General features: G+C 36.0%; 1 protein-coding gene across 3 annotated transcripts in view; it reads left to right on the plus strand.

Moving 5' to 3' along the window:
• The window catches only part of PRKG2 (protein kinase cGMP-dependent 2), a 120,222-nt gene that overhangs the window by 60,426 nt on the left and 47,281 nt on the right, over nucleotides 1–12,515 (plus strand). For all 3 annotated transcript variants that reach the window (XM_001364891.4, XM_056803231.1, XM_056803230.1), the window contains 2 exons: nucleotides 2,788–2,865; nucleotides 11,265–11,359. In XM_001364891.4, the coding sequence (XP_001364928.1) occupies nucleotides 2,788–2,865; nucleotides 11,265–11,359 (173 nt within the window). The remainder of the gene's footprint in view (nucleotides 1–2,787; nucleotides 2,866–11,264; nucleotides 11,360–12,515) is intronic.

Here is a 12,515-nt window from a genome sequence, read left to right on the forward strand (position 1 = left end):
TTGAGTTCCAGGGCCAGCTGCCTCCACATCTGGCTGTGCAGTCTGGAACAAGACATTTTTGCTACACTTGTGACATTATTTTATGTACCTAAGGGTTGGAATAGCTTATCAATAAGTGATGGATAAAAACTTCCTCTTTACGACATCCAATAGTAGTATGAATAGAACTAACCATGTGGTGATATAGGATTATTCTTGAAGATTCCTTGTTTTTAAATAGAAAGTGAGATTGGAAATAATTTAGTATACATTATTGGTTCATTATGAAAATCAAATAATAAAAATTATAAAGCACTCAATGAAATGAAAAACTCTCTTAATCCTAATGATAATTTTGCATCAACAACACACCTGACCATCTAGGCCATGCAGTTCTGAGATGGAAACATCTCTGAGTTCCATTCCTCAAAATCCATCCAAGTAAGCATGTAATTTGGTTGTCCTTTTCTGAACTGCAAACACTGTGATTGATAATAAAGTTACCTAACTTTTGTTCTAAGAAGTGACCATCTGCTCCTTTAATGAAGCAGGGGGTACAGAGATTGGGGAGAAGAACATCTATTAATGTTTCTCATAAATTTTACTAATTGCTGGCCTCATAGTATGAGCCAGTTAAGGGTCAGAAACTTGGGTAGCTCATCCATGTGTTCCGCACCTGCCACAAACTGCCTCTTTATTCAAATACATTTCTGGTTTGTTTGTTCTTTTAATTAAAAAAAGTAGAATGCTCGCTAAATTCCCATGAAAACAGTAGTTTCAATTCTATTATCCATGTCATTTATTTACTCTCAGTATAGGTAGCTTCCTTCCCCAGTTAGTTCCACCTTGTTTTGGGAGGAAAATCTAATGAATGGCACATTTCAACAAAGGTTGGGTTGTCTCTGGGAAGTCTCATGATCACTGATCCATATAAAAGTTTGAGGACATAAAATAGCACTTGAGGGTGAAACAATGAAGAGCTTGTCCTAGATCAGTGATGGCAACCTATTGGAACTTTTTAGGGACCCCGGGCAATGCCCCAACCCATCCCTAGACTGTATGTCCATGCCCCGCCCCCCCATTGCATTCCCTGACCCACCCACAACTGTACACCCTACCCCTCTGACCCCTGTGTTGGGATGGGGCTGGGGGCAGGGGCCAGGGGCCAGGATGCAAGCTGGCCAGGCCAGGGCCCAGCTCCACAGGGAGGCTCCAGTGTCCCCTTGAGTTCTGGGGCCAGGCTACCCGTAGCCCTAGACTAGTGGATGCTCCAGTGACAGGAAGGTATAGCCCCATACCACCCCTCCTCTAATATTCAGAGGTGGGGCTAGGCTTCCAGCTGACCAAGCCAGGGCCAAGCTCTACTTGGAAAGAGGCTCAAATGTCCCACCTCCTGCATTCAGGGGTGGGGCCAGGCTCCCAGGCAGCCAAGCCAGGAGCCTATACGTGCCAACAGAGAGGTCTCTGATTGCCATCTTTGGCACATGTGCCATAGTTTTGCCATCACAGTCCTAGATGATCTTTAAGATTTTTTTTAGCATGAACATTCAAGGACTATGTAAATTGTGACTGGGAATGAGTTGTCAATGGGAGTAGACTTTCCAAAGGCTCAAGAATACTGCTAAGGCAGATTGAGTCTATCAGTGTAACCAAATTTTAAATTGGTAAATATATCTTAGATGTTTAAGGAAATAAGGCAGTTTAATTTCCCACCCCCTTTTAAAGGGGAACAAATAGGAACATATGAACATAAAGGAATGAAATTAAGATTGTTAACCATAACCTTTTTAGATAGTTTTATTAACAGTCACAGTTTTATGAATATTTGAAGTAAAATTAAGTCAAAAGAATGTTGAATATATGGAAGAAGACAATTCCAAGTCCCTCAATAAAAAAAAGGATTTTGCTTTAGTTAATCAAGTTTGAAAAGAAATTAAGATTGTTAACTATGTCCTTTTAAAATAAATTGCCTATTAACAGCTTTATGAATTTATGAGATTAGATTAAATTAAAGACAGAATGTAGGGAAGAAAGAGCCAGTTCCTGGTTCTTTCTACCAAATGGAAAGTTCTATTCACAAAATTGCTATAGATATGTTGGTTCTATCATTAGCAAAAAATAAATAAATAAATAAATAAATGAAATAAGTTAAAAAAACAGGAAATTAAACACTATAAACATAAAATGTGTTTTATTACCACTCTGACCTTTCTTGAGGAGCAGTCAGCAGGAAGTTCTTTCTTTCCCCTCTGCCCTGCTGTCCAGACATCCCCCCAGAATCTTGTAACTCTAAATGTTCTTTCTCTCTTCTATTGCTTTTCAGGCAGTTGGGGGGGGGATATCTTCCAGAAATCCCCTATCTTGTGGGGGCATAGAATATATTCCATTTATTTAAGAATTATTTATTTTCTTCTGGTCTGTATTTTTGTTATTTTGACTAATGTAGTCTATTAGAAATAGTTTTACTTCCTTTTCTGTCTTTAGGGGAAAAAATAGCAATGATTTAGAAATGTGAAGTGACCTGGAATGACTAGAACTGGATTCTTGTTCCCTTCATATCCTGGACCTGCCTCTTCATCAAAGTTCCAGAAATGATCTATAAGAGAGACAATAAAAGAGGGCCAGGACTGGCTATGACTCTTTATTTTTCTGGGGCCTATGACTGTGATGGATGAAAGGCTTGAAACCTGCAATGAACAGAGAATGATACTTATATAGCCAGTATTTCAAAAAGATTAGAAATGTTATTTCAGCTCTTCCCTTAAATACGCATGTCTACTAATACTTTTCTTTTTCTCATCCCAACAGGAATACTATGACAAAGGAGATTATATCATCAGAGAAGGGGAGGAAGGAAGCACCTTTTTCATTTTAGCAAAAGGAGTGGTAAATATGGTGGTCATCAAAATAAAACCAAGCAAATAGCTGTTCTATCCAATTTTAGCACATATAAGATAGCTTTTAAAGATAAAACAGATGGACACTGATATGTGCTACATGAATCAGATAAAGTCTGATCCCTTCCAGCCCACTCTTAGCAATTTTATCCACATGGCCAAAGAGGATAGGAGACACCTTGGGAAGTGAGGAGGGATTGGGAGGGAAAGGATGTTATTCCCTCACCTAATCTGCAGGGAAAGAAACCACTATCTTACATACAGATGAGGAAACTGAGGTGCAGAATAGTTTGAATAGCTTATCTAGATTCTGCCAGTATACAACAATTAAGATATGAACTGAGAATCTCCAACTCCAGCTCCAAATCCACTCTACCCTTCAGGCCAGCACTGGAGCACATTCATGTACCTCCTGAGGAGGTCAGGTGGCACCTTCACTAGCCTACTCTTGAAATTCTAAGCCTGCTTGAGCATCTAGAGGAAGAAGGCCCATTCTCTATTTCACCTACCATCTATAGAAAAGACATGAAAACATCAGTTAGCAGATCTCTTCTCATCCTCAGTCGATTGGCCATGGCATCTAGCAGCAGAGATGGGAGCATCATCCCTCTATTTAAGAGTTTGCTATTTTGACTTCCTGCCAAGATGGCAGTCTGAACTGCCAGAGGCAGATCTCCTACTTCCCTTATACGTATTCTAGCAAAATCCTAAAATTCTTGTGAGATGAAATAATGATCAAGAAATCCAATGAGAAACTACACAAAGTGAATTCTTCCCCTTCGGAACTGAACAAAATTAGCCAGAAGCCCAATGTAGAAAGAAACGGGGGTCCTCCAGCAAAGCAAATACCAGAATTACCAGTGTTGGGTAGTTTACAAGGCTCTGTATGCAGAGATTCCTCTGAGAAAGCCCCAAAGTTGTCGAAAAGTTCAAATAGAGACCTTGGACGTTCTGGGGATTAATGGCAACGGTTATTCAGAACTAGCGTTTCTCATTTCACCTAGCACCCTGTCCTGAGACACTAGAGAGGGCCCTAATGATCCACATTTGAATCTTGGAGATTCAGAGGGGGTCTAACCCTGAAGGTTAGCACAAAAACTCAGGAGACCCAGGGTAAGACCAAGAAGGGCTAATCACTCCACCCAAAATTTTGCATAGCCAGGATTAGAGCCTTTCCCTGGGATAGAGGCTCAAATTAGTGTCTAAAGTTGGAAAGATGAGTTTAAAAATGTCTCAAATCTAACTCAATTAAAAATTACAAATGGAAACTCAAAAGGAAAATATCATATTTTCTACAAGGACTACATGAATATTTGGAAGAAGAAATTAAACGAGATAAAAAATAAAAGTTTTGGAGGAAAGAATTAGAAGAATATGTATATTAGAAGAGAAAGTAAAACCTTATCCAAGAAATGGAACCCCTAAAAACTAGAATAGACCAAACAAAAATAAGTGACTTTATGAAATAGAAAAGAAATTATAATCAAATTTAAAGATTTCAAAAAAGAGAAAAATACAAGTGATCCAATATTTTTAAAAACCTACCTGGAAAATGAAGGATTTAATCAAGAAAAAAACTTAATAATCACTGAATTCCCTGAAAAAAAAGCTTGAACACTATTTCAAGAAATCATAAATGAAAAAACTTCCCAAAACTATTAGGCCAGAAAGCAAAAATAGAAAGAATTAACTAATCATCTTCTGAAAGGTATTTCAAAAGGAAAAGCTAGTGGAACGTCAAAACCAAAATGCAGAGCTTCCATATCAAAGAAAAAATATTTTGCCAGTGTCCAGAAAGAAGAAATTCAAGTACAAAGGTACCACAATCAGGATCAGGATCACCAAGACCTGGCCACTTCTATAAAAAATCTAGAGGACATCTTGGAATACAGTGTTCCAAAAGCACCAATCCCCTCACCCCCATCTCCCAAAAGAGGCTTGCAACACATAATAATGTATCTCACAAAACTGAATAAAATGCTACAGGGGGGAAATTGAGCTTTAATGGAACAGATGACATTAGAGCATTTTTGATGAAAAGACCAGAACTGAGTAGGGACTTAAAATGCAAACGCATGCGTCCAGAAGAACCTAGAAAAGTAAATATATTTGATCAATTGGAAGGAAGTGCATGATAATGCACCAATGTATAACAGTGCATTAATATTATAATATGATAATTCCTCAGATTCTAGGATAACCTATCTAATAAATGCCTCCTGAGGACTTTGATATCTTTAAAAGATATTGAAGGAATTAAAAGAGAAAACCTAAGTTCCTGGGGATGTATTGGTTCAATTCTGAGCATTTTAAGAAGAAAAAGAGTAGAGAGGGGAAAAGAAGAATACTACAATATAGAAAGATTAACTAATATTAATTGGGTGTATGAGAAGAAACATATATAAACATGGTGGAAGACGTGGGCATCAGATGAACCTTATTCTTACCTGGAGTGGACAAAGGAGTTTAATGTGGAAACATATCAAACTCAACAGGGAAACAAGCAGGATTAGGGAAAGGATGTGGGTTGAAAGATTAAAGCAATAAATTTCCTGATTCTTAAGGGAGATCTAAAGGGGTGAGAAGAAAAGAATTGGAATCTGAAGTCAGGAGGGGAGTGTCATGAAATCCAAAAGGGGACTTAAAGGGAGAAAAAGGAAAAAAGAAAAGAAAAGAAAGAGAATCTAAGGGGGCACGGGGGGAGTGGCTTAGGTTGTTGGTGAATCCCTGAACAAATTGTGGTATAGTAATGTAATGGGATATTATTTTGTTTCAAGAAATGGTGAAAGAAACCATTTCAGAGAATCCTGGTTATTATGAACTGACACAGGACCAGGAGAACAATGTACACAAAGATAACAATATTTTAAAGAAAACCAAATGTGAAAGACTTCAGAAATCTGATCAGAGCAATGTGCAACCCTTAATCCTGAGGACCCCTGATGAAGCATGTGACCCACCTCCTTGTGGACACAAGGTGCAGAGACACTTTTGTGGATGTGGCCATCATGTGGATTTGTTCTGCTTGACTAGGCTAATTTGTTACAAACATTTCCCTTCCCTCCTTTTTAGCCCTCTAGGGATAATAATAAAGAGTGGAGGGAGAGTTAGTTAGCAACCATATTAATGAATAGAAGAGAGGGGTCATTGAACCTCTTTTTTTTTTTAATAAGCAGGTGAGAACCTAAGAGAAATTTCAAAGGACAGTTTTGAAAGTAGTGTGTAGAACTTAAAACACTTTTTTTAAAGCATCTTTAATGAAATGAAGATTTTCAGTTTCCATATAGAATCTTCATTGTTTTTGTTTTTCTTGTATTTGGATGTTCTCTTTTTAAAATTCAGAATAAATTTTTTAAAAAATGTTTTGTCAGTTTAAATGAGAGAGTTTGGGGCCCACTTGAGGGAACAGAGACATAATCTTCCTGGCAGACACCAATACAGAAAGCTGCTTTGAAAAATAGAACCCCTGGAAAACAAGAAGAGAACTTGATATGGAGAGTAGCTGACTATGGGACCCCAAATGAGCAATCCATCCAGCAAAGATCTGAGGGGAGCTGCACATGAGTTCTGCAAAGAAAAAAAGAACTTTCAGGTCCTGTGATAAAAGGAGTAGTTAGTTACCATTGCCACACATATATCCTACTCATGGCTCACTACCATATATGCTTCACTATTCACATGCTACTGCTACACATGTAATCTTAGCATGTGTGTCATCTAAATTTGAGCTCATATTTCCTTTTTACCCTGTTATGTATTTATAGAAGCTTTATGAAGGAAACATTTTGTAGCTATTGTTTCTTAACCCCGCCACCTTAATAAGAGTTACTACTAATTGATTATTAAAGGAACTCATACTTGGGGAATTGGTGAACTATGTCAGGAGTATAGATCCACAGGGTTGCCCCTAGAAACCATGGGGACCCAGCCTTCCAGTGCAACAGCAAGGTAAGGGAGTATCCCCGGAGGGAGGGAGGCTACATTTAGAATGAGGGACTGTGACCTGATTTATTTTAAGACCACTTTCAGCTCCACATCTATGATTTCCATTAAGTAGCATACGCATTAGCAACAGGATAAGAGAGCATCTCTGCCAAACAGTTGTGACTGCTGAAAGAAGCTATATGATGGTTGACCTAGACAATAAGTACAGATTAAAACTTTTGATTTTTTTCTTTGTACTGAAAAAGTTCAAATTGACCTATATTCCAGTTCAATTTGTATCCCTATATATGTATAAAAGGGCTTCCCCCTGACAATTTGATATTAATTTTTAATTATTTTTATTTTAAAATATTTTTCCATATTTCCATATTTCATTTTCTTTCCCTCCCCTCTTCCCTCACCCCTCTTGGATCCAATGAGCTCTTCCACAATACAAATCTTATCACATATCTATTTCCATATTATTCATTTTTGCAATAGAGCAATTTTTAAAAACCAAAATCCCCCCAATCATATATTCATATGAATAAATGATGTCATTTGTTTTTCTTCTGTGTTTCTACACCCACAGTTCTTTCTCTTGATGCATTCTTTCTCATAAATCCCTTGGGACTGTCTTGTATAAGCAAAGTCAAGTCCATTACATTGTATTGTTCCACAGTATTTCACTTTCTGTGTATAATGTTCTCTTAGTTCAGCTCATTTCACTCTGTATCAGTTCCTGGAGGTTCTTTCAGTTCCTCTAGTTCATCATGGACTTTGATATTTAAAAAAACAAAGTTTTTAAAGTTTCTCTCAGTTTTACATCATATTATATATATATGGTCATGATGAGAAATTGAGCACTTGGCTGCCAACCTATTTTTCTTCTTTGTAGTTTTATTTTCATCTGAATAACTGCCATTTGTTCATTAACCCCAGAAAAAGGAAAAGATTAACACAAAGAGAAATGGAAATATTCATTTTGTTGGAGAAATAAATGGGAAGGAAAGAGCCCTATTTGAGGTGATTAGGTGACGTGATGATGTTCAAACATGCAAAGTAAGCCTAGATTCTCCATGGATTTATATAGATATTGTCATGTAATCTTAATGAATTGAACTAATCACAATCTAGACATACAAATGATCTCCATTACCTAACAGAAGCATTTCCATTGTGAAAATAAAGCATTTTGGCTCCCACTAATGCAGTGTGGGTAGAATCATGGGTTGAGAGGTAGAAAGGAACTTAGAGGTCCTCAAATCCAACCTCTTTCCAAAGATGATAGAACCCAATTCTTCATCCAGAGAAATTTAGTGGCTCTCCTAAAATTCTCTAAATAGCAAATTGAAATTAGGGTTCCAACACAAGTCTTTTGACTTCGAATCCAGTTGCCATTGCTCTGTAATACCTTTCCAACAGTTGGTACTTGCAAGTTGAACAAGCATATTAAAGACCTTCTGTGTATATAGCACTGTTCAAGGGTGCTTGGGTACATACAAGGTTTAGGTCAGACATAGCCATTGACTTTGTGGCACTGCCAAATAGAAAGATAGACACAAACATATAAAATATATTTATTGAGTACACTATGAAGGCGGAAACAAAGGGTTAGGTGTGATTGCAGGGTGAAGATCTTTATTCATCAAGTGGATCAAATCTTTATGGAGAAGGCAAAGTTTAAGTTGAATTTTAAAGGATGGAAGGGGGCCATAAGAATATTCCAGGCATAGGAGATTATGTAAGCCAAAGCCTGGATCTGGGGAAATGAAATCCTGGCACATTTAGGTGACAGAGTAAGCTAATTTGACTGGAGCTTAAAGTACATAGCAGGAATAGTATGAGATTAGACTGGAAAGGTGGGATGATTCCTTATTGTGGGAGGTCTTGAATATCAAGCAGAAATAATTAAAATTCACCAGATAGGCAAGAAGGAGACACTGAAGTTTTGTTTATTTAAGCAGCAGAAGGATAAAAACAGATCTAAACATAAGAACATAAAAAGATTGGATTGGGGCAATTGACATCTTGTCTCCCTCTAATGACGCAATGAAGAAAGGGAACCTTATTCTTATACTTAAATTCTATGTAGGACTGTGATCCTGAAGGCAATGAATGTAGGAAGGTATTCTTCCAGAAAATATACTTTGTTTAACATCAAAAATTTCATACAGAAGAAAAACTTACAAGATAAGGTTTTCCTTTGGAGGAGAAACTTTACTCAACACTGGAGAATTTATACCGGAGAGAAGTTCTTTGAACATAATGAATGTGGGAAGACTTAATTCCAGAAAACATTGCTTGTTGAAACATCAGAGGATTCATACTGGAGAGAAACCATATGAATTCAATGAATGTGGGAAGACTTTCAGCTGGAAGACAAGACTGATCATCATAGATTTCACACTGAAGAATAACTATGTAAATATAATGAATGTGGAAAGATTTTATGGCAAAGAACACACCTTGTTGAACATTCTAGAAAGAAACATGTTTTAATTTAATGAATGTGGGAAGACTTTTCAGCTGGAAGAACATTGGACAAGTTAGACATCGTAAAGTTCATTTATAAGAGAAAACTTAGCAATGAAATGAATGTGAAAAGGTTGTCAAGTGGAGCTTAGATGATTTTACTTAATATTGGAAAATTCATACTGAAGAGGGAAAGCTTATAAACAAGAAGAGGCCTTTCAACTTGTTTTCTGGATTGCTTTTTATCATTTTGTGTATTGTCCTTTGTAGGGAATCATTGGATTATTTTTTTTTTTGTTAAAGGGATTGTTTATCTGAATCCTCAAACTCCAACCCATTATACTGGGCATGGACCTCAACTGGAACAAGGACCAGTAACTTCTGGGACAACATTAAATCATGAAATCTAGAAATCCAGTTGCCATCTCACCCTATCTATACAAGAAAAAGAATCCACACTACAACATATTAGACAAATGGCCATCCATTTTCTGCTTGAAGACTTCCAATGAGAAGCAATCCACCAACTTCTGAAGGCATCAGATTTGTAACTTCTGAACAGCTCTAATTGTTTCAGGATTTTTCCTAGCATTAAACCTATATTTCCCCCTTTGTAATGTTCATCTCTTGTTAGGTTGTGCCATCTAGAATCAAATAGGATAAGTCTAATCTTTTTTCTACATTACAGCCATTCAGATTGTTGAAGATATTATTTTGTCCTCCCACCTCTGTCTCATCTTCTCAATGAACATCTGGATGTCCATTCCTTTAGCCAATTCCCAAAGGTTCAAGGGTTTTTATCATCATAGTTGCTTTATCAATGACCAGATTATCTCTCAGTGGATTCAATTGATGTTAGTACTATGAGATATACTCCAGAAAAAAAGGGGGGTGGAAATTAGTCCTGAGAATTCTATGGGAGTAAAAAACAAATTAAAAAAATCTGAGACTTGCACTACAGGACTCCAGAAAGAATGGTATTTCAGTGATCTGATTGTTTGGGATACTCTGATTTGATTCTGATAAGCCCTAGAGTTTAAATGAACTTCCAAGTGTCCCCATCTGAATAAATCAGGATGGTTATTCTTATTTAGTTATCTGGTAGGAGTGAAAAGAGATGTGCCATCTTTAATACACTTTTTAAAATTCCCGAGCTATTTGACATGGTTTCCATATACATTATCAGAACACTGATCTTAATATTGAGATTCTTTTGTCAACTCCCCAAAATCAATTTAATTGTTAAGAATATATAGATTTAGCTAGAGATGAAACAAAATGGCAAGATTTTGTAGTTAATCATCAATGAGTGTTTGCAGCTAGCTCTTGGTCCCACAGTTCTGGATCTGATACAAGAGGAAAGTTATATTGAGAAATCTCCTTCTCTTCCTGTCTCATTATTGGGAGCCTCTCCAGTTAGCCACATCAGAAGGCTTCCCTTAGATTACTGAATGGATTTGGAAATTACATTTCTGCTGTTGGCCTTATATTTCAACAGTAACATGATTTTAATGAATAAACAATTAACCTTTTGACATGTTTATAGCTTCTATGTGCATATCTAAAGTTGAGATTTAGACTTATAAAAATTTCATAGGAACCAAAACTTAGTCCTCCTTATGTTGCAGTCTGTCATTTTGCTAGCAGATAAGCATCTAGAACCTCATTGTTATGTGTTTTCATCAGCACCTGTTAGGAGACTAAAGGGAGAAATTTTTTTATATTTTTATAAATATATTTTTATATTCATTCCTTATTCTATTTGTTCTGGAATTCTCTTTTGTTTTTCTATTTTCTATCATTGGGCTTAATAAATACTTCTTGACTTGGCTCTTGTGCCATACAAGAGCTGTCATCAGAATTTAAAAGTGAATTTTTAAAAATATTTTTTCATTGCTTGCTATGTGCTCAGCATACCTACTTCTTTTGTGGATAATGGAATAGTAACAACATGAATTGCTGAACTTCTTCTGTTTTATTGTTGCCCAGGTAAAAGTTACTCAGAGTACAGAAGGGTATGATCAACCTCAGTTGATTAAAACACTGAAAAAAGGTGATTACTTTGGAGAAAAGGCTCTCATCAGGTTAGTCCACTTTTGGGGAATAATATGTCTATATTTTCTTTTATAAATTAAAAAAAATTTTAAATTAACACTTTTTATCCCTCCTACCCTTACCCCATTGGGAAAAACAAAAACAAAATCCTTGTAGGAAATATGCATAGTCAAGCAAATGTATGTATAATATATGTATTATATATGAGTATTACATATACATATATGACTGACTATCATATTCTGCAGTCTGAATCTATCACTTCTTTTTCATGGCTGATTTTTTCATTAATTAATTCTTTGAGTTCTTTGAGCTTTCAAAATTGTCTGTTCTCATAGTTCTCATTTCATTTTTCACCAGTTTATACAAGTCTTCAAAATTCTTTATTTTTATATCATTTTTATTGTAGAAATTGTTTATCTGATTCTTCTCATTTTATTCTGCATTAATTCCTACAAGTCGTTCCATGCCTCTTTGACATTATCTATTACTTCATTTGTTACTGCATAATTATATTCCATTATGTTCATATATTACAATTTGTTCAGCCTTTCTTCAAAACTGATAGTTATACTCTGTTTCCAGTCTCATGCCACCACAAAGAGAGCTACGTAATATTTTTGTATATATAAGACCATTTCCCCTTTCTTTGATTTCTTTGGCATTTAATCCTATCAGTAGAACAGCTGGGTCTACAAGCATGCATTGTTTAGTAACTTTTTGTGTATAATCCAAAATTGCTTTCCAGAATGGTTGGACCCCTTCACATCTCTACCACTACAACATCAATGTACCTGTTTTCCCAGAGTCCTTCTAACATGTTTGATTTTTTTTTTTTGGTCATCCTTGCCAATTCTGATGGTTCTGAGACAGAATTTCATAATTGCTTTAATTTAGTTTAATTTTTATAAAGAAAGAAATATTTTCCACATGGCTATAGATAGCCCGTGTTTCTTCTCTTGAGAATTGATTATTCATATCCTTAAACCCCTTATTAAGCATGGGATAGATCTTATACACTTATATCAGTTCTTCTTATGTTTTGGAAAGGATAACTTTATTTAGAGAAACTTCCTGCAAAATTACCCCAAGCTGATTGTTTTCCTTTTAATAGTAGCTTTGTTGTTGTTGATGTGTAAAAACATTTACATTTTATGTAATCAAAATTATTTAATTTTCTGTGAT

Source organism: Monodelphis domestica, chromosome 6, assembly GCF_027887165.1.
Source record: "Monodelphis domestica isolate mMonDom1 chromosome 6, mMonDom1.pri, whole genome shotgun sequence".
NCBI lineage: Eukaryota > Metazoa > Chordata > Mammalia > Didelphimorphia > Didelphidae > Monodelphis > Monodelphis domestica.